We start from the raw sequence: 23,969 nt of genomic DNA on the forward strand, positions 1-23,969 counted from the left end.
GAATTGCAGTAATACGATAATAATGGTGTGTACAAAGTAGGGTAGATGCGTAGACAGAAGCAATGGAAATGCTCAAGCAGAGTTCTGAAAACCCTCTAACATATGGGGTGCCACGAAAAGGTGCTTACAGGGTGCATTGGATAGGAACAGGCAACTTCCAAAGATGCATCCAACCCTGAAAGAGGAAAACAAATACCGTATGCTAACTCATATACATGGAATCTAAAAAATGGTACTGATGAACCCAGTGACAGGGCAAGAATAAAGATGCAGATGTAGAAAATGGACTTGAGGACACGGGGTTGGGGAGGAGGCAAAGGGCAAGGGACGAAGTGAGAGAGTAGCATAGACATATACACTACCAACTGTAAAATAGATAGCTAGTGCGAAGTTGCTGTATAACAAAGGGAGATCAACTTGATGATGGGGGATGCCTTAGAGGGCCAGGACAGGGAGGGTGGGAGGGAGTCATGGGAGGGAGGGGATATAGGGATATATGTATAAATACAGCTGATTCACTTTGGTGTACCTCAAAAACTGGTACAAGAGTGTAAAGCAATTATATTCCAGTAAAGAGCTTTAACAAAAGAAAAATAGCTTTGTAAAGTGGGGACGTCTTTCCTTAACCAGGAAGGAAGGCAACCAGTTACTGTGCAGGTGACATAAATTAGGTGTTGTCCACTTTTTCTTGCCATGAATCTATCAGAGGAGCAGACCCTGAAGAGTAGCATTTCTCTTCTCATCTTTATTTGCTTTTTTTATTAAGTCATCCTCAGGGCAACTGGATGCTCCAGCAATAGGTATCGGGAAAAAAGAAAGATAGGTATTTCTGTGCAGTCAGAGAGAGTGTGTGCTCTGATACCAGCATAATGTTTATGAAATCAATTTTCTGTACCTGCCGCATCAGGCTTATGTGAGAACTAGCTTTCTACAACCCATCCTGTTCGTTCCTGTTTGGTTTGACAGGGCCGATATTTTGTCACAGATACAAAGGGATTGAGTGCTATTCTGCTAATATATTCATTACTTGTCTCATCACACTGGTAAATAATATGCATATGGTAATTTGAGAAACACAATGTTCCCATTGCTCTTTTTTTATTCCCAGGATTTTCTCTGCCTTTTGTAAATGCTGCAAAAGAAATCACAGGCAAGATTACCTCAAAATTGGATTTCACATTCCTTCTATTCTCACTTTCAGGTGCCCACACAACACATAGAACATTCTTCTCTGTTTTAACCAGTGTTTTCAGACTGTGCAACCCCTTCTGCGCATACTCTTACTGTGGAATGTTCTAGAATAACTCAATGAAGGCTCATTCATTTGTTGATTTACAAATATATGTTAAATACCCACTGTATGCCTGGCACTACACTAAATCCTAAACACAGAACAATGAGAAAAATGGAAGCATCTGATTCGGGGACTGCTTTTATTTTTATTCTTTCAAGCTTTTCCAAAAACTGTGGCATCATCTGAAGACAAAAGAGAACATGAAATAGATGCTTTAAATAGAAGTGGGTTAATAATGAATGAGAGGACTCAAAAGCTCTCCAGAACACACATTTCACTCAACAGCCTTGAGTAAACTGATAAGCTGGGAACAGAGCAGTATTGAACCCATGGATTGGGGGAAGAAAGCCTCATTTATAGACCTGGGGTATTGAAAGCAGATACATAAATCAGTTTACTTAGAAGTGAATACAGAAGGGTGTTTTCCTGAGAGTAGCACTTAGTTTATGTGTATTTAAACAGTCGGAATGTTTCAGTTCTTTGTGGTCAGTAATTCTCTTATTTATTTAACAAATATTTATTGACCTGCTACTGTGGATAAGTAGTTGTTGTTTAAGCACCGGGAATTAAGGGTCCTACATCCTCATATTTACACTGGATATGGAAACAAATAAATAAATAGACCAAAAACATATGCCATGCATTAGAAATTGTGATACATGCTATGAAAAAAACAAATAGTGTGTGTGTGCACGTGTGTGTGTGTGAACATGAGTGTATGTGAATGTGAGTGTATGTGAAAGGGGATGTTACCTAAGGTGATCAGGTGGAGCCAATCAAGCAAACAGGGGAGGAGAAGACTTTGAGGCAGAAAACAGAATATTTACCTACTGTTCACAAAAGGTGGCTCTGTCTGGACAAAAGCAGTACACAATTATCTAAATCAAGGGTTGGCAAATCCCACCTGCCGTCTGTTTCTATGACAAAATTTTAGTCCTGTTTTTGTAAATAAGGTGTTTTGGGCACGCAGCCATGCCTATTGTTTTATGTATTGTCTACAGCCATTTTCACACAACAGGGGAGATTTATCATCTCAGGAAAGACCCCAAGGCCCACAAAGCTGAAAATATTTATCTGGCTCTTTAAGAGAAAAGGTTTACCAACCCCTTGATCTAAATCTCCAATTTGAATAATCATTACATTTGTGGTCATTTTTTATTCTACTGTCTTTAACTCTGTGAGATCAAACCAACAGTTTACAGAAAATCCTGTTGAAACGCCCCTTGCGCTGACAGTTGGCATTTATTGAGTGAAATGATGTCCCAGGCACTGTTTTAAGCACTCTTTGTGAATTGCATTACACCTAAATGCTCACAACAGCCTGACGTGGTGGGTACAGTGATCACTCCAGGTTATAGATGAAGCAACTGAGATGCAGAGAAGCTAAGTGACTCACTTGATGTCACACGGCAAGGAAGTGGTGGCATCAAGATTCACAGCAGACAGCCTGGGTCACAAACACTGTCCCAAACTACCCTTGTCATTGAACATCCTGCAACTCCACCCCGATAATAAACCCCATGGCTTAAAACTACCCATCTATTCCTAATTTGCACAAGTAAGCAAACATCTTGCTCCGAAGAATTTATAACTTGCTTTAGAGCCAAATTTTACAGCTATTCCTCGCTTAGCATTCAGAATGTAAAGGTTTCCAACTGATTTCTTCTCAAGCTTCATTGAGAAGCATTGGGTAAATAATTGGTTCTTTTAGGAATGCCCACACTGGAAATCCAGACTGTTTCTTTAATTACTCAAGGGTGCTCATCACTAAAGGTACCAGATAATTCTGCAACCTTCTCTCTTGTTTTGGCTGGAAGAGGTACCATTAGAGCCATTGTCGCCCTTCCTTTTCTTCCCACTTCCTAAGGATCCAGTGTAATGTCAGCATCCCCTCCCTGGTTTTCTGGGTGACTTCCACTAAAATCCTAGATATCCTTGGTACAGCCACGTGTAAACTCACCTGGAAAATCTCTTTCAGAAAGCCTGAATTTTGTGATGTTCAGTTCACCCTAGGCTAGCAGCCCTATCTCTGAAACTGTATTGCTAATCTCTATGAAAGATGTCTATATCTACATATCTTTTTGTTGGCAGCCTATTCACTTCTGAAGAGATTTCCCATGGGTTGATATAAGCTTCCAAAAGTCGCTTGAACTGAAACACACACCCAATGAAAACACTAAATGTTAGAGAATTGCCATTTTTTTCCCAAGTCCGACTATGGCCTATGAATAGTTATTGAGTAACCACAAAGTGCTAAACAGTACCTTACCACACAGATGGCTGTGATTTCCATCCTCATGGAATGGTGGAGATAGAGACCCCTAAAGAGAAAATGAATATGCAATGTAATGAGTGTTATGATACACAGAGTGCAGATGATAGAGCGGTCCAAAGCCATGGCACCCAACTAGGAGTTGAGGGTGGAGGAAGGCACCCTAAAAGATAAAATTTAGATGGTAAAATTTATCCTAATTGGAGTGTAAAAAGGGGAGAAGATTGGAAATTAAGGAGTTGAGGATGACATCTGGTATTATCACCAGCATTTTGTTGATTTATTAGCCTTTTCTCAGTACATGTTTCTACACACTTCCCAAATTGGTACACATCCTTTCCCATTAGCACACCTTCTGCAATGTTTCGTGGATGCTGTTGTGTTTCAAGATAGCAAGAGAATCAGTCCAGCCTCACTTTGCTAGTAACCAGCTGTGGGATTTTGGATGGAGAACTCAAATTTACTTGGCCCCAGGCTTTTCACCTTCATAATGATACTGAAGAAAATGATTTTTGTGGTTCCTTCCACCTCTAAAATTCTACTTTTTAAAGTCCTGTCCTTTTCATAACGCTTTCCTAATCTCCATGGCTTCGTGTGGAATTTCCCAGTTCTGAACCTTAGGGTGGTATGTATCTATTAGACTTGTATTACACTGTGTGTCACAACAAACCTGACTGACCAGGAACTGAAGCAAGTTCTTTGTCTTGGTTATTAAGCAGTCCAGAGGCAGGCAGCCCATGGTTGATGAAGTAGCCAAACAAGGGCACTGGGGACCCAGGCTCCTTAAACTTTCTTCTTAGCCATCCATGGTTCCAAGACAGCTGCTCTTTCTATAGCTTCAAGTCTGAGCTCCAGGCAAGAAGGGAGATCAAGACAAGGGCTGGCTGAATCAGCTTTCTTTGAAAGAGCTTGCCCTAGTGGCATTTGCTTAAATCTCATTGGTAAAGAGCTGTGTCATGTGGCCACCCCTGGGTGCAGGGGAGTCTGGGAAATGCTCTTTTCTTTGCTTGGGTGCACTGATGCACTAAAGAGAATGAGGTTGTGTTGACAAGGAAGAAAGGCAGAAGGCAGCTTGCATCATTTGCTGCAGGTTATTCAGATGTAACATTCAAAATACTTTAAAACAGGTCTGGTATAGCCACTGACCAATCAGAACAGGTGCTGGCCAGCATCGTGTAGCGGTACACGTCAGCTGAATAGCTGCCCTCACATTTTTCTGCTTGGCATTATAGTCATTGCATACAGTTGTCATCCCTCCTCCCCCCATGTAATAAAGCCTAAGTCCATCAGGGGCAGGACTCTATTTTACATATATTCTTTCCATTCCTCAGGAAAGTGTCATTTACATAGAGTAAGTGTTCACTTTGTTTAAAGGAGTTGAATTATTCATATTATAATCGAAGCATAAGACAACCAGGTAAAGAAGTATTCAAGTTATTGCCTATCCTGTTTCTTCAGGAGTGAATAACTCCTATGAATGGTGACTGAGTGCCACAGTTCAATTGATTACAAAACTGGCAGATGGATATGGACTTTGAAGGTTGTTCAGATCTCTTACGATCATTCAAAAGGATCATTATAGATTTAAAAAAAAAAAGGAAAAGAAGTATTGCCTGAAGCAAAAAGTTTCAGGCATAATAGAGGTTCAGAAGATCTTTCCCTTCATTTGTTAGGTTGAATAGAATTAATAAGGAGTCACCCCCACCTGTTAGTGTAAAGAATTTTTTAGAAAATCAGTTCCTTAAAGAGTCTCATCTGGTTCTTCCAGCCTATAAGAAAACTAATAGTGTATTATTTCTTTTCACTCAAATTTTAAGTAACTATAATGCTCAGAGGTTGAAATGGAGCATTTTACTTAATTTAATTTTCTTACAAACTTGAGATTAACTCAGAAATTCATGTATCAATCCTTATTCTTTTTTTAAAAAAGATATATTTTTAATGTTCAGGGTTTAATTTTAACCAATTAAATTTTTTCAAGTGCCTTTATTTTCTCTGCTTTACTCATTTTTATTTTTTTTTTACTGAGAAATAGCTTTTCTCCTTTATTTTTTTAATTTTTATTTTATATCAGAGTATATTTGATTAACAATGTTGTGTTAGTTTCAGGTGTACAGCAAAGTGATTCAGCCATACATATACATATATCTATCGTTTTTCAAATTCTTTTCCCATTTAGGTCATCACAGAATATTGAGCAGAGTTCCCTTTGCTATACAGTAGGTCCTTGTTGGTTTTCTGTTTTAAATATAGCAGTGTGTACATGTCAATCCCTGCTTTACTCATTTTTAAATGATGTTTCAGTTTCTACTACACTTTTTTTCATTTGTTCTACTTCTCCAGTTTTCTCCACTCTATTCGTTTCTTGAAATGCAATACAAGTATATCCAAAACTATTTGAAGAATTAATGGGCTACTAAAAAAAAAACATATATATGTACTATCCAATTTCCAAATTGGCTTTGGCAAGACCTATCTTTGAATCACCATTTCCAGTAAGACATCTCTCAAATGAAAATTATTCCATGGAGTAATAAAGGTTAGAATATAGCAGGGGCCTTGTTTCATTACTTTACCTTTAATCTCTTGCTTTGGCTCCTCTTAATATCTGAGGTGTGTACTTACATCTCTCTTGGTCCTCTAGGGAAATCTATTTTTATGTTCCTGCCAGGCTAACTTTCTTTATTAATAAACTAGTATGTATTATCTTCTTTATGCTATACACGTTCAATTCTAAGATGAACTTTTTTTATACACGTTGTATTATCTTTGAAGCTGGGATACATCTTTAAATATTTGGCATGTTATGATTTAACTGGAAGTTTTTTTTTCTTCCAGTTAATAAAATAGCAACATCAAATACAACAATTTGTGGCTTATTACAAGCGTTGAAATAAAGTAACCTCCTATAGTAATAGTGTACTTTCAAGAATTTCTGAATAATCCAGGAATCTGCTCTGATCCATACAACTGTGCCTGACTTGTGGCATCTTATATCCTAAGCAGAATGAGGTTTCAGTCTTTGAAAACATGAAATAAGAGTACGTGTATAGATACTCTTCCTTTTGATTCTCTGCATAGGATGCCTTTCTCAACTACAATTTTCAAATCTCATTGACTTATGCCTCTTGAATGACTAACAAAACCAAAATATACATCCATTTTAAAGCATGTCCTGTTTCCTGTAAATTTCCAATCCTCCTTCCACTCCTCCCCACCAAAAGAGCAAACAAATCACTAAATAGGTAACTTCCTGGCAGCCTATCTACTCATGATATCTTCTCTTCTTGAAATTCTGGTAAAATACACATGACATAAAATTTACCACCTTAACCATTTTCAAGAGTAGAATTCCGCGGCCTAAAGTACATTCACAGGGTTGTGCAACCGATCTCTGGAACTCTCTTCTTCGGGCAAAACTGGAACTATCATGATATCCTTTAAAAGGCAATTCTCTAAACTTTTAGCTACACAGCCCTTGCAATTTTTGTCAGAACTCTTTCAAATAGTTCCAAGACTTTAGCCAGAGGGGTCACCCTAGCCCAGCCCTGATTAAACTTTTAAATATTTTTTTTCAAATTTTACTCTTTAAATATGTGTGTGTGAGTATACACGGCTATTTGAGTCTATAAAATGGGATTCAATGTTTCAATATTTTAACAATTTAATACTTTAAAATGGTTCCTACTGGTTGGTTCCCACCAAAAAAGGAATGTGTCCCTCCATTAAAGAAGCTGACACATTATAGTAATCGTTCCCACGTCTTTTTTCTTTTCTTGCCTAGTTATTTGATAATAGTGCACTTCTTTGGAGTCAAAGAATAGCCTTTCATGGTATGCACTCAAATATGTGGATGAATCAGATAACTGGGTCCTTGTTGAAGCAGATCGTTTTGAAATATATGAACTAATGGGAAGACAAAATTATGTAAGACAGTGGTTTTCCTGTTGAATTTTTAGGAGCCCTAGACTTCTGTGCTGGTACCTCCAGAGAAGCCACAAGGTACAAACAGGAGGCCAGATGGATGGGGCTGGTCGCCTGCTCTTTCTTCTCCCCTTTCAACTGTTCCTATCAGGTTTTTTTTTTTTTTTTTATAAAAGTATTTATTTTTTTAATTTATTTATTGGCTGCGTTGGGTCTTCGTTGCTGCACATGGGCTTTCTGTTGTTGCGGCAAGCAGGCATTGTGGTGCGTGGGCTCCTCATTTGCAGTGGCTTCTCTTGCTGTAGAGCACAGGCTCTAGGCACACAGGCTTCAGTAGCTGCGGCACACAGGCTCAATAGCTGTGGCTCACGGGCTCTAGAGTGCAGGCTCAATAGTTGTAGCACATGGGCTTAGTTGCTCCGCGTCATGTGGGATCTTCCTGCAGCAGGGCTCAAATCCATGTCCCCTGCATTGGCGGGCAGATTCTTAAGCACTGCGCCACCTAGGAAGTCCCTCCTATCACTTTTATATTTTGAGATCCCATATAGATTTTCCATAAAGGAAAGAGAAAGTTGTGCTGCTGTAAAGAAAAAGTGAAGAAAAATCAGACTAATAAAAAACAGATCTGGGTTCAAATTATAGCCCAGTCCCTTAAAACCTGTGCGGTCTTTAGACCAATCACTAACCTCCAAGCCTCATTTTCTTTGTGAGTAAAATATTAGCTATTGTTATCTCTCTGAGAGGATTATAAAATAGAGTGCAGTATTAAGCATGTCTCACATGAAGTTCACGTCCTCGATGAACGTGTGCCGGTAGTAGCCTGCATCAGTACCACATCATGGCTTCACTGTCACTAATGTGATGTCATTTTTTTTTCAGTCTCCTACCCATCTGCCTCTGCTGTAAGAGCTCCAGAAAGAGTTTTAGGTAAGCACCTTTTTTTTTTCCTGTAAGGTGTGGACTTTGGACCAGCAGCCTCGGCGTGTTGTGTGAATGTATCAGAACTGTAGAAACCCCAGGCCTCACCCCAAACCTATGAGTCAGAAACTCTGGGGGTGGCTTTTAGCACTCTTTGTTTTAATAAGCCTTCCAAGTAATTCTGATGTGCACTGAAGTTTGAAAACCACTGAAAAGAATCGATTCACCTGGACTAGCCAGCTCAAGGGGAGCAGGAGAGCTATGGGGGCGGCCAGTCTGTAGCAGAGATAGGAGTCGAATAACAACTGAGTCTCTCAAGGACTGGAAACCAGAACCAAGTGCAGTTCCCCGGACCTCAGAAACTGGTGTTGAAAGGTCTTTACCCTGATGCTGCCTTTCCCGTGAATCAGTCAACTTCTAGGGTGATAATTTTCAACCAGGGGCAGTCTTGTTTCCCAAAGGTATTGGGCAAGATCTGGAGATATTTTTTACTGTCATGACTGGGGCATTAGTACTGGCATCTAGTGAGCAGAGTCCGGGGATGCTGTGAACCATCCCATGAGGCACAGGACAGCCCATAACAAAACACTATCCAACCCCAATGTCAATAGCGCCAAAGCTAAGAAACCCTTCCCCCTGACCCACTTGCCTCTCTCTGCATAATCAACTGCTAACTTCTTTACCCTGTACCCTAATGCTCTCCAACTGGCTCCTGTGAACCCTCTGGGGGTCCGTGGATGGGCCTCAAAGGGTCCGTAAGCACCCACAAATGCTTAGAAAATACTGTCCTTTATTTATTTGTGTGCCTGGCAAGGTTTGGGAAAGGCGCAGTGCCTGGCTTTCATCGAATTCTCAAAAGGATTTTCCTATGTTAATTCCATGTATTATTTCTCTGCCTCAGAGTTCTGCTCCTTCCCCACTTCAGTTTGCTGGTGGTTTCAGGTCCTTCTGGAATCATGACCACTCTACCGTCTCTCTACTTCACAACATCTCAGCTTCTACCCTTCCCACTGTATTCTACTTCCTGTTCCACTTCCCAGTTCAGATCCCCAACATAAAACATCTGATTGTCACTGCTCTCCCTTCTTTGGGCAAAGCTTTTCAAACCAGATGCCCCCGTGGGCTCCTGACAACCCAATGCGATAGCTGGTCACATCCACCGTGAGATGGGCAAGGCTAGAGGGGACCAATGTCAGCCAGTACATACACCACGGCAGGCGCCCTCAGAACAGGCACTGAGTGGGGCACCACGATGGCCATGTCTACTGAGATGATGAGAAGAAAATCCAGGGCTTGGATTCTGGCTGAAGAAGCAGGAAGAACATGGAGTTGATCTTTAACAGAACAAAGGGTGCAGCAAGGACAAGCAGGTTCGGAAGCCTGTGACGAGGGCTCTTTAAATCAAGAAGGGGAGGTAATGCAGGGACAAGCAAGAAGGGTCACATAATCAGGACAGGATAAGCTCAGATGCAGAAGCAGAAACAAACCAGTAAAATCGAATGAGCATCAGAAGTGAGGCACTTGTGTCTCCCTTGCTGCCTTTAGTCTCTTCCTTTCTCGCCAGAAGCTCATCCACATAAAAACTCGGTCAAGAGGTTTGTAGGACAAGACAGCCGAAGAAGCTGCATTTGCTGAGGAAGCCAGGGGCCCACGGGGACACTGGATTTGTCCTTTGTGCTTCTCATTCCTTGTCTTTCTGACCCCTCTCTGCCCTTTCGCTTTTTCTCTTATCTGGTTTTACAAGGATAGAATTTTGTTTGTCTGACTGACATAGTAAAGAAGTGTTTATGTCCTAATTTTTAATCTTAAAACCAACAGAACTCTCTAAGGAAAAAGAACACAGAACTCGAAACTGCAGTAAATTATACAGTGTTGGTATTTATGTAGCTTTTTTATTTTTAATTTTATTTATTTATTATTTTTTGGGGGGTACACCAAGTTCAATCATCTGTTTTTATACACATATCCCCGTATTCCCTCCCTTCCTTGACTCCCCCCCCCTCGAGTCCCCCTCACCCTCCCCGCCCCAGTCCTCTAAGGCATCTTCCATCCTCGAGTTGGACTCCCTTTGTTATACAACAACTTCCCACTGACTATCTATTTTACAGTTGGTAGTATATATATGTCTGTGCTACTCTCTCGCTTCATCTCAGCTTCCCCTTCACCCCCCGCCCCCTCCCAAACCTCGAGTTCTCCAGTCCATTCTCTGTATCTGCATCCTTGTTCTTGTCACTGAGTTCATCAGTACCATTTTTAGATTCCGTATATGTGAGTTAGCATACAATATTTGTCTTTCTCTTGCTGACTTACTTCACTCTGTATGACAGACTGTAGTTCTATCCACCTCATTACATATACCTCCATCTCATCCCTTTTTATAGCTGAGTAATATTCCATTGTATATATATATGCCACATCTTCTGTATCCATTCATTTGTTGATGGGCATTTAGGTTGCTTCCATGTCCTGGCTATTGTAAATAGTGCTGCAATAAACATTATGGTACAAGTTTCTTTTGGGATTATGGTTTTCTTTGGGTATATGCCCAGGAGTGGGATTACTGGATCATATGGTAGTTCTATTTATAGTTTTTTAAGGAACCTCCAAATTGTTTTCCATAGTGGCTGTACCAACTTACAGTCCCACCAACAGTGCAGGAGAGTTCCCTTTTCTCCACACCCTCTCCAACATTTGTTGTTTCCAGATTTTGTGATGATGGCCATTCTGATGGGTGTGAGATGATACCTCATTGTGGCTTTGACTTGCAGTTCTCTGATGATTAGTGATGTTGAGCATCTTTTCATGTGTTTGTTGGCCATCTGGATGTCTTCTTTGGAGAAGTGTCTATTAAGGTCTTCCTCCCATTTGTGGATTGGGTTATTTGCTTTTTTGGTATGAAGCTGCATGAGCTGCTTGTATATTTTGGAGGTTAATCCTTTGTCCGTTGTTTCATAGGCAATTATTTTTTCCCATTCTGAGGGTTGCCTTTTAGTCTTGTTTATGGTTTCTTTCGCTGTGCAAAAGCTTTTAAGTTTCATGAGGTCCCATTTGTTTATTCTTGATTTTATTTCCATGATTCTAGGAGGTGGGTCCAAAAGGATCTTGCTTTGATGGATGTCATAGAGTGTCCTGCCTATGTTTTCCTCTAGGAGTTTGATAGTGTCTGGCCTTACATGTAGGTCTTTCATCCATTTGGAGTTTATTTTTGTGTATGGTGTTAGGAAGTGTTCTAATTTCATTCCTTTACATGTTGCTGTCCAATTTTCCCAGCACCACTTATTGAAGAGGCTGTCTTTTTTCCATTGTACATTTGTGCCTCCTTTGTCAAAGATAAGGTGCCCATATGTGTTTGGGCTTACTTCTGAGTTCTCTATTCTGTTCCATTGATCTTCCTTTCTGTTTTTGTGCCAGTACCATACTGTCTTGATCATTATGGCCTTGTAGTATAGTTTGAAGTCAGGAAGCCTGATTCCACCCACTCCATTTTTCCTTCTCAAGATTGCTTTGGCTATTCGGGGTCTTTTGCATTTCCATACAAATCGTAAGATTTCTTGCTCTAGTTCTGTGAAAAATGCCATTGGTAATTTGATCAGGATTGCATTGAATCTGTAAATTGCTTTGGGTAGTACAGTCATTTTCACGATGTTGATTCTTCCAATCCAGGAACATGGTATGTCCCTCCATCTGTTTGTGTCGTCTTTGATTTCTTTCATCAATGTCTTAAAGTTTTCTGCACACAGATCTTTTGCCTCCTTAGGCAGGTTTATTCCTAGGTATTTTATTCTTTCGGTTACAATGGTGAATGGGAGAGTTTCCTTAATTTCTCTTTCTGCTTTTCCGTTGTTAGTGTATAGGAATGCAAGAGATTTCTGTGCATTAATTTTGTATCCTGCTACTTTACTAAACTCATCAATTAGTGCTAGCAGTTTTCTGGTAGAGTCTTTAGGGTTTTCTATATATAATATCATGTCATCTGCAAAGAGTGACAATTTTACTTCTTCTTTTCCAATTTGGATTCCTTTGATTTCTTTTTCTTCTCTGATTGCTGTGGCTAACACTTCCAAAACGATGTTGAATAATAATGGTGAGAGTGGACACCCTTGTCTTGTTCCTGTTGTTAGAGGGAATTCTTCCAGTTTTTCCCCATTGAGAACGATGTTGGCTTTTGGTTTTTCATATATGGCTTTTATTATGTTGAGGTAATTTCCTTCTATGCCCATTTTCTGGAGAGCTTTTATCATAATTGGATGTTGAACTTTGTCAAAAGCTTTTTCTGCATCTATCGAGATGATCATATGGTTTTTATCCTTCAATTTGTTGATATGATGTATCACGTTGATTGATTTGCATATTTTGAAGAATTCTTGCATCCCAGGGATAAACCCCACTTGATCATGGTGTATGATTTTTTTAATGTGCTGTTGGAGTCTGTTAGCTAGTATTTTGTTGAGGATTTTTGCATCTATATTCATCAGTGATATTGGTCTGTAGTTTTCTTTTTTTGTGACATCTTTGCCTGGTTTTGGTATCAGGGTGATGGTAGCCTCCTAGAATGAGTTTGGGAGTGTTCTGCCTTCTGCAATATTTTGGAAGAGTTTGAGAAGGATTTATGTAGCTTTGAATGGATTGTTCTTCTTTGGGTCCATAGATCCAAAGGAGGAAAAAAAAATCTTCCTCCGTCCAATGTTATACAAATGGTTTGGGTGACAGGGATGCATCATACCAACCCCCTCAAAACACCTTAGTAGAACAATGGTTCACACACTGTGTGGTACATTAGAATTCTGGAGTTCAGGTGGCACCCCACACCATTATATCAGAATGTTGGCAGGGGAGCCAAGAATCAGTATTTTTTAAGGTTTTCTGGTGATTCCAATGTGCCACAGATTTTGGAAGCCACTGCCTTATGGAGGATATTTTAATAAAGCCCTGACACTGGATTACTATCTTGCCACTTTTTACCAAAAAGTGGGATGTGATAGCACATTTTTTTCAATTAATAGAGTTAAATCCCAGTTAATTGAGGTTATATTCTAATTTATTGCCAGAAGGCAACCAGCTGGGCAAATTGCTCACATCATTCAAAATAGCAGACTAGCATTTTGGCATCCTGTGGTCAAAACAATCGATTTCACTGATTTGGGGTTGTTAGTTTAATCTTCAGCTTTGTAACTGGGTGTTTTAATTTATCCAGACACAACTTTGGACCCTGGAGGTTTTCCAACTTATTTGCCACCTTGTTCTCCAGAGTCAGTAAAGAGCAATACAGTCTCCAGGGCACCAGATCTTTGTGTGCTAAGCTAAGGAGAAAGCAGCCATCAGACTCCCTCAAGCACACCTCACCAACTCAGCAAACAGCTCAAGAGCTCACCCGGTTCCAACTCTGTCTCAGCTTCCTGATTTCTATTTCAGCTGACATTGAAGAGTGTTTTTGTTTGTTTTTAAATAAACACAGCTGAAAAGACACTAGGGCCTGTTTCTGAGTGCTTTCTATTTTGAGGGCATGTTCTCATATCCACTTGACAAAAGTGAGTGTGACCTCACTGAGCGAGACCTTTTTCGTGCTCCTAGTAGCTGTGTCCTTTACTAGCTCAAGGAGAGAAAGCAAACTCTGTGAGGATGGGATCAGACTCAGGGCTGCTCACTCTCGTAGGAAAAGCCTAAAACACAACTTAATGATGGTCTCCCAAAGCATGACAGAAGAACAGAAAGAAAATTCAGACTCATTGGTCGCTATTTTCACAGAAGAAACAAGCTTAAAGCGCAGATAATTGGCAGTTTAGTGAGTCTGAGATGATAACTTCGAGATTAAATGATAGATCTGACTATTGGAAGAAGCCTGTGGTGCTTCTTGCTAAAGAGACAGTCTGCTGTGCCATAGGGATCAGAGGGATGGCTCACAATCCTACGTTGACCTCTAACTTGCCACGTGACTTGTTATGTGACTTTTCAGAGCTTCAATGTCCTCAACAGTCAAGTGAGAAGTTGAGCTGGGTGATCGCCAAAGTCCTTCCTAGTGCACTAACACTCTGTGATGTTTGAGAACAGGACAGGGAGGCTTCTGCCTTGAGTAGATATTAATAGAAGCTGATTATCTGAGGTTCCTTCTGACTCAAGAATTTACAGACTAATTGACCACTTTGTTTCCTATTTTGAATTGCAAAAATAATCAGGACCATATCAGATGATATCAAGGAATTATTATCAATCCAGTTAGATAATAAAAGTAACACTAAGGTTGCGTAAGAATATGGTCCTAATTGCTAGATACACGTATTTTTTTAATAAGTTTATTTATTTATTTTATTGGCTGTGTTGGGTCTTTTTTTTTTGCTGTGTGTGGGCTTTCTTTTAGTTGCGGTGAGTGGGGGCTACTCTTCGTTGTGGTGCGTGGGCTCCTCATTGCCGTGGCTTCTTTTGTTGTGGAGCACGGGCTCTAGGCGCATGGGCTTCAGTAGTTGCAGCACATAGGCTCAATAGCTGTGACTCAGGGGCTCTAAAGTGCAGGCTCAATCGTTGTGGCGCACGGGCTTAGTTGCTCCGGGGCATGTGGGATCTTCCTGGAGCAGGTCTCAAACTCGTGTACCCTGCATTGGCAGGTGGATTCTCAACCACTGCACCACCTAGGAAGCCCTAGATATACATATTGAAGTAGGTGTAAAATAACATGATGCCTGGGATTTGCTTTTTTTGAAAATAAAGTAATATATCCAATAATACATCCAGACCTCTTTTGAGCTGACAACTTTTCTCAGTATGGAATCTATGTTCTAGAAAAAGGATTCAGGAGTCTGGAGTAAGCAGATGTTGATGGTCTTGAGTGTTGTGGACACAGAACCAAGAGACATGATGCTTTAGAGGCCACACAAAGGTTCTTCTGAAAATCTGGAATATGGAGGTTGAGTTAATTCACCTTTTTCTTCCATGTTATATGGCGAGGACAGTAAGCTGAAAGCAATCTCCCCTGAAAAAAAAATGGAAGTCCTGAGAGGTTTTAGTGACTTTGCTGGGGACACATACTAATGACAACATCAAAGCCAGATGAGGACTGAAGGATGAGTTTCCATGACTACCTCTCTTCCTCACCTCCTTCCACTCCTGCTATGCGAGTCCCAAAAGTATATATGTATAATGTATATATGCTTTTGGCCCATTGGTCCTGTGGGGTTTGTTTTAGTCTGTCCAGTATGTAAGTCTCCTTAATCATTCTTAAAGCTCCTTCCAGTGGTTAGAGTTCTCCTTTAAGTAAAAATTAACAAGACCTCATAGCGGTGAACTCAGAACACCAATGCTGGCTTCTTATGGGACATTAGCAACTTTCCAACTGGAAGGAGCAAAGATGATGCTCTAGGGTAGGACATGTGCTGTGTCCATGTGAGTCAGGCTGACCCAATCCTGTCCATTCCAGCTATTTTCACTGATTAAAAGTGATTTCACTGATTAAATCATAATTCAGAAAGGTACACATACCACAATGTTCATTGCAGCATTACTTACAATAGCCAGAACATGGAAGCAACTTAAACGCCCATCAACAGATGAGTGGATAAAGAAGATGTGGCACATATATACAATGGAATATTACTCAGCCATAAAAGGGAATGAAATTGAATTATTTGTACTGAGGTGGATGGACCTAGAGTCTGTCATACAGAGTGAAGTAAGCCAGAAATAGAAAAACAAATACCTTATGCTAACTCATATATGGAATCTAAAAAAAATGGTACTGATGAACCAAGTGACAGGGCAAGAATAAAGGCACAGATGTAGAAAACGGATTTGAGGACACGGGGTGGGAAGGCAGGGGAAACTGGGATGAAGTGAGAGAGTAGCATTGGCATATATACACTGCCAAATGTAAAATAGATAGCTAGTGGGAAGCTGCTGCATAACAAAGGGAGATCAACTCGATGATTGGTGATGACCTAGAGAGGTGGGAAAGGAGGGTAGGAGGGAGGCTCAAGAGGGAGGGGATATGGGGATATATGTATAAATACAGCTGATTCACTTTGGTGTACAGCAGAAGCTGGCACAACAGTGTAAGGCAATATAGATCTGAAAAAAAAAAAAAGAAGAGATGTATACCAAATAGTTAATAAAATTATAAGGGATTTTTTTTTAAAGTGCAATCACACTTTACATTGGTGCGTAAAAGAAGTATGAATTGGTCACAGAAAAGGTATTTATATAAGTACACCATCTCACTCAGATACAAACCATCTGTATTAGTTTCTCAGGGCTTCTGTAACAAAGTGCCACAAATTAGATGGCTTAAAATAACAGAAATTTATTTTCTCACAGTTATGGAAGCTAGAAATCTGGAACAAAGGTCTCACCTGGGCCATGTTCCCTCTGAGACACAGGGGAGACTCCTTCCTTGCCTCTTCCAAAGTCCGGTGGTAGCCAGCAGGTCCTAGCATCCCTTGGCTTACAGCTGCATCACATGTCTCTGCCTTTGCCATCCCAGGTCATTTTCCTTGTGTGTCTCTACTTCTTGCCTGTATGACCTCATCTTAACTAATTCCATCTCCCGTGACCCAGTTTTTAAATAACGTCACATTCTGAGGTCCTGGGGGACTTTAACATCGCTTTTGAGGGGACACAATTCACCCCTTCATACCATCCAAACAAATGACATTGTGAGAAGGTTTCCATTTGCATCCCCTGTTGTGACTGGGCTCCAGACTTTACACACTATTAGAGCTAAAAGTCTGTCTGGAAAGTGATTTTTGGCAAGAAGGATTGAGAGGACAGCCCAAGCTCCATGGCCAGTGCCAGCCCCTTCAGAAACACATGTCCCATCCCATGTGACGTGCTGCATGGAGCCCAGGTGATGGGATGCTGCCAACGCAGTGACGGCGGGGTGGACTCGAGCATGCAATGGGAAGGGCCACGCAAGACTCATGATGCCCCCTGTAGCTTGCCCTTGCTGCCCTGGCCCTCACCCCTCTCAGTTCTTCCCCCTCTGCCATGCTCATCCTCTCTGCTTTGCGGGGAAACAACAGCTGCTTTGAATCTAGCCATTTTGATTCAGTGGCATGTGAACTGTAAACCACATTAAGCCAAACCAAGCAAATCCAACCACTGTCACAAGCAAGTTACAATTATTGCTTTTCTGCAGTGAGGGGGAGAGGCAGTAAGGACCTTATATATCACAAGGCAAATGTTAATCTGCCCGAATCGGCTTGCCCAGGGGTAATCAGCAAACGGGTTGGTGCTCATCAATGCTGCACAGACTGGTCTCTGAGGATGTTCAGTGCCAGCAGTGAACACTACCAGGTGCTCTCGGTAAACCTACCAGGTTCTGTGCCTTCACCCTCTGCATTCTGAAGCAAGGGTCCAAACTTTGCCTGACTTGTAGCATGCCCAGGGTAAGTCACTGGACTTCTTGGATTCCGGGCAGGTTTCCTGATGCCACAAGCTCTCTTCTCTCTCCTTTCTCTCTCCCTCTTTCTCTCTCTGGGTGAGGCTCAGGTCTTCTGGGGGTGGGCGGACAGTGAAGGTGCATTTGCAGAATCCTGTACTCACTCTCACCCCACTGCTTGGCATTTTACCTGCCTTCTGAGGTAGGTAAAGGAGATACTCTGTCACTGACAGAGGATGGAAGGTGAAAGGAACAGGAAGAAAAGGAAAGAAAGGGGAAATATGTTTCAAAGAGGGGGGAAAGATCAGCAGTGGGTAAAATGATCAAGACATCATTATCTGATGTAATGATCTCTGAATGACAGAGAGAGTGGATTTGGCCAAGATACTGGAATCTTTCCAGATTTCAGGGTCTCTTCCTGTCTTAAAACCAGTTGAGCCCCAACTCCACATTTGCCACAGTTAATCCCTTGACCTTTGTATAAATCCTCTCTACCCTCCTCGGACCAGAGGCATGAAATGTAAAGGAAGGGTTTTGTCAGAGCTGCACGAATCCAAGCGGATCAGCTCCTGGGAGGAAAGGAGTGGAGAACAGGACTCTCAGTGTTTAGAAACTGGACTGGAATTTCTATCCAAAGGATATGATTCTGCCATTGGCTTCGTTGTTTGTACAGTAAATGGAGCAAATTAAGAACACTAAGGAGAGGACTTTTTCTCTGGCTGCCTATATGCCAATCATGATTTTTTGGAGTTCTCTTAATTGACATCCTGGTTCCTGTCTAACTCCTGTTGTAACACACACGTGTTGAAATAAAAGCTGCCCACATTTCCACCACCAACATCCAAAGGGATAAGACAGCGTGTTTTTTTTTCCCACCAGTTTCTGTCTTTAATGCTTTACATTCATTAACAACTGGCTCTGTTCCCTGTGCAATCTGGAGGCCCTGGTCCAATGTGGAACACTGGGTGCTCGGCAGCGAGGTTTTGGAAGAGAAAGGAAGAGAACACAGGGGAGGGACCAGAGACGGAGGCGGATTTGAAGATTTGGCCCGAAAGTTGTACTTAAATAGAGAGCCAGTTATCTCTAGAACTTTGACTTCCCAGCAGCCAAATACCTAACAGACAGGTTAAAAGTAAGGACAAGATTAATTATCAAGGCTCTTGGCTGGGGGGTGGGGGGGGGATAAAAGCTTTCATGTTCATCACTGTTTATTCAAAAAGAGTGTTGCTAACAATGAGGGCTGCTGAACATGAAAGGATATTATTATTTTTGGAACTAAATAGGGGAAAGAACACACCAACATTTCTTTTAAATATCTTTATTATTATAATATAATTTACATACCATAAAGTTTACCTCTTTAAAGTATGCAACTCAATGGTTTTCAGTATATTTAGAGTTGTGCAACCCTCATCATAACCTAAGTTTAAAACATTTCATCAGCCAGAGAAAGAACTTAGTACTCGCTAGCTATCATCCCCCTTTCCCCTTTCTCCCCTACCCCCAACCCCTGGCAACCACCAATCTACTTTCTGTTGCTGTAGATTTGCTTTTTCTGGACAATTCATATAAATAGAATCACACTATACGTGGTCTTTTGGGACTGGCTTCTTTCACTTTGGATAACGTTTTTGTGGTTTGTCCATGTTATAGTGTATATCAGTACTTCATTCCTTTTTGTTATTGAATAAGATTCCATTGTAGATATACCACATTTTGTTTGTCCATTCATCAGCTGATGGATAACACACTAGTCACACTAATATTTTAATTAAAAGAGCAAATTGCCACGATCTCAGCAATCTGAGTTGAACAGCTTTTTGCTGTAGGTATGAGTTAATAAAACAGTTCCTGATCTTAACATCTTAGATTTAAGGGATAAGATTAATAAGGGATTTAAGATTTAGTATTGATAGCAAAAATGATTTCTATTTAAGTTTGCAGAGGGTAGATGTTTGCAGGATGACCTAATGATAATAGTATAATAAGGTCATGATATTTGTATCTGTGCTTTTCAATGATCTCAGTAGGTTGGATCTATATAGAAGAGTGTTCACTCCTTCCTTCTAATAAAATAACTTTAGAATGTTTGAAATCTTTTGAGTACATGCACATGAAATATAGCACTTGCCTTTGTGTTCAGCCAACAAATTCACAGCTGATTTTCAGGCCAAGCTCCATAGCTGGTCTGCTGGAGGTCTACTGGTTGCACTGTCCTATTGTATCAGTTTCTGTCTTTCCGTGCTTCTGACTCAGGTGTGAATGAGGAAGCGTGGAAAAGAGGAGCGAGAGGGAGCAGAAAAGGTTCCACTCTCTCAAGGTGTCAAAACCCTTGCTGCTCACTCTTCTTACATGGGGAGTAGTGGCCAGACTGAGGGCTCTGGAAGCTGGCATAGCCATTTCCTATCCTTGTGATACTGGGCAAGTACTTAACCTGTCTCTCTTGTTCTCATCAGCAAAGTGAAGATAACAATGGGTCTTAGTTCCTAGAGATGCGTTGAGGATTCCTGTAATTCCTGGCACATAACAAATGTGCAATCAGTGTTAACCGTTACTGTCACTAGCATGTATTCTCTACTTGCTATTTCCTCACTACTGGGCATCGAATCCTCACAACAATCCAAAAGGGTAGTGAAAGGTATTCCCACTTTACAGATGAAGAAATTGAGATTCAAGGAAGTTATATATCTTCCTCAAGGTCACATGGATAAGAAATGGCACAAGTCACTTTTATATACATTTTGGTCTGGTTCAGATTCTTTACACATTCATTGGACCATGGTGCCTATATATAATGAATCGTGCTAGCCAATATGCTGTATACTGGAATACAGCTATAATAACACACACACACACACACATTTGTTTTACTAAAAATGAATGATTGATGCACTTGGGCCACTTTGGAAAATGGTGTGACCAAAACCCACGGGGAGAAAACAGTAGTAAGAGACTGGGATGAAGCTGTTGGAACAAACATGGGGTTTAAAGAACCTCAAAGTAAAGCCGATCATCTGGCTAGATGCTGTATCCTCCCAACCCTGGGGAACCAGACCCCGTGGTTTATGGGAACCAGAAGAACACTGCACATGGTACTCAGGCTACAGAAGGGGGCACTGGCTCATTTCCATCAGCTAGGGAATTAGTCTCCTGTGCTCATGCTGATGTTTCAGTTCTCAGCCTAATGGTTTAAGATGTTTCCCTTACCGTCACTACTCACCCACCAACAGCACTTTTAAATTAGCCTTGGGAACAAAAGAGTAAACAGAAGCAGTTTATCATCCTGCCAAGTCCAACTACCTAAAAAAAGGCAACATCCGATAGTCAAGCAAACAACTAGACTGCAAAGCAGAAGTGTCAGCATTGACACATGCTGGTTATTTGCTGCTCCAGGAGGGTCATGAGCTGTGTTGCCCTAAGAGTGGGGGAGAAGACAGTTCAAGGGTCAGAGACAAATGGCATTTAGATGGTCCCCAACTGGCTGGAGTAACAGGAAACCTAAAACAGATTTTCCTTCTAACATTCCCCTCTAACCAGCCTTCCTGATTAGACAGCGTAAAATAACAATTTTGGCTACTAATCCTGAATAATCCCAAGCTTTGGATACTAACTCCGGGAAATATTTATTGTCTCATATTTCTAGGTAAAAAGATGTTCTCGACTCAGATTACCACAATCATAACAACCTGCTTTTTTAATTAAAAATGTGTGTTCTTTCCACTTATAATATTAGTGCCTTCAAATTATAGTATTAGTGGCTTCAAATACATAAAGAACCTTTCGTAAACCCCTTCATGGGGGTTTAGACATCAGGACAAAGGTAACATTTTAAGAATGTTCTTAATGTTGCAATCAAGTGGGGATTATTTTTTAAGCCAATTTCTTGAGAATTCTTACTAAGCTCTTTTCATCGTTGGAGGTTGTTTTTTATTGTCCTTTTAACTAGGAGTGTAACCTTAGCTTGTTAGATCTACAAGCTTCTCTGGGAAGGTGAATTTACACTTGTGGCCTCTGAGCTAAAATAAGCAGAAAGCCCTTTGGTACAGGTCCACTGCTGGTGGCTACCTCATCCAACCCATGGTTGCCCCAGTCAAAATGACTGTTGGCCAATTTATGCAGTTACATGTTCACGCCGTGGCTATTTATTGGACTGGAACAACCAGTCTGCTTTTTTTTTTCATCTTTATTGGACTATAATTGCTTTACAATGTTGTGTTAGTCTCTGCTGTACAACAAAGTGAATCAGCTGTACGTATACATATATCCCCATATCCCCTCCCTCTTGAGCCTCCTTCCTACCATTCCTATCCCACCCCTCCAGGTCATCACAAAGCACCAAGCTGATCTCCCTGTGCTATGCAGCAGCTTCCCACTAGCTATCTATTTTACATTTAGTACTGTACATACGTCAATGCTACTCTCGCACTCCGTCCCAGCTTCCCCTTCTCCCCTTGTGTTCTTTATGTCTGCATCTTTATTCTTGCCCTGCCACTAGGTTCATCAGTACCATTTTTCTAGATTCCATACATCTGCATTAGCATACGGTATTCATTTTTCTCCTTCTGACTTACTTCACTCTGTATGACAGACTCTAGGTCCATTTACCTCACTACAAATAACTCAATTTCGTTTCCTTTTATGGCTGAGTAATATTCCATTGTATATGTGCCATATCTTCTTTATCCATTCGTCTGTCGATGGACATTTAGGTTGCTTCCATGTTCTGGCTATTGTAAATAGTGCTGCAATGAACATTGCGGTACATGAATCTTTTTGAATTACGGTTTTCTCAGGGTATGTGCCCAGCACTGGGATTGCTGGGTCATGTGGTAGTTCTATTTTTAGTTTTTTAGGGAACTTTCATACTGTTCTCCATAGTGTACCATCCTGCTTCTAAGTGATCCTGATTTGGTGCTATCACACTTGTAAAATCCAGCTCCAAACTCTATCCTTCCCTGCTAGTCAATCAGGGACATCTGGACTTTGCTTCTTTGTAAATGATTGATAGTACTCTTAATTTGTTTTACACTCATATCCAAAAGGATTTGAAGGTACCTGCTTTAAATATGGCTCTGCTTTACTGTGACCGGGGCGCGGTATACTAATAATAAAACGTCTCACCTTTCACAGTGTTTCACTTTTACAAAACACTTTCATGTACCTTCTCTTGTGAAAGTGATGACCCTCAGGATGCCAGCTGATTTATTACACTTCTGCTAAAGCTGGCAGATGGAAAACACCTTGGAAAAAGAAGGGCACTGGGCAAATGCAAGCTTCGCCCTGTTAATCAACAGACTAATAGGACTGGAGTGTCAACGTGTTGGTCCAACACAATGGGTTTGATTTCCATGGTAGCTTCCAAAGAAGTTCTACTCCGAGATATTTGTCAAGGAAGGGAGGTGAGAGACACCAAAACCAGGAGGTCAGGGTGGGTATGCTGCCAAGAATCCACACAAGGAACTTCTTGGAAAGACATAAATTGAGGATAAATTAGGAGTTTGATATTAACATATACACACAACTATGTATAAAATAGATAATCAACAAGAACCTACTGTGTAGCACAGGGAACCATACCCAATACTCTGAAGTAAACTGTATGGGAAGAGAATCTGAAAAAGAATGTGTATATGTATAACTGAATCACTTTGCTGTACACCTGAAACTAACACAACATTGTAAATCAACTATACTCTAATATAAAATAAAATTAAAAAAAAAAAAAGAAATGAATTGAGGAACTTGTTCTGAAGAGGAGTAGCTAGAAAAGGACCTTGAATTTTCCCAACAGAGGATTGCAGGAATATCTAAACTCTGGAGTTGGGATGATAGACTGCATCTTAAATTGTAAGACTCTGGTCTCCAGAACCATAGCATTTCAGAGCTGGAAGTCCCCTTACTGGTCTTCCAGGCCTGATCCAAGTCATTAACCCCTGTAGGGCTTCACATGGTCTCTGCTTAAGCAGCTAGTCTCCTACCAGAGGGGCCCGTTTCATTTTGGAGGCATAATAATCATTCAAAAGGTATTCTTCCTCTTGCGTCCAGGGCTTCTGCCTTATAACATGACCCATTCATTGTAGTTCTGCTCAGTAATGGACATGCGGCCTGTCCAGGGAGGCACTTTACTACCCTATCATTGAACTTGAATCTACCTCCATATGATTTCCTCCAATTAGAGGATTTCTCTTCTTGTGCCT

At 40.9% G+C, this 23,969-nt stretch overlaps 1 protein-coding gene across 1 annotated transcript in view; it reads left to right on the forward strand.

The window, feature by feature from the left end:
* PRLR (prolactin receptor) overlaps nt 1-23,969 on the forward strand; it is a 168,213-nt gene that overhangs the window by 82,951 nt on the left and 61,293 nt on the right. The window contains 1 exon segment of the mRNA XM_057708160.1: nt 8,370-8,417. Within this exon segment, the coding sequence (XP_057564143.1) occupies nt 8,370-8,417 (48 nt within the window).

The sequence above is a fragment of the Hippopotamus amphibius genome, chromosome 15, assembly GCF_030028045.1.
Source record: "Hippopotamus amphibius kiboko isolate mHipAmp2 chromosome 15, mHipAmp2.hap2, whole genome shotgun sequence".
Lineage (NCBI taxonomy): Eukaryota > Metazoa > Chordata > Mammalia > Artiodactyla > Hippopotamidae > Hippopotamus > Hippopotamus amphibius.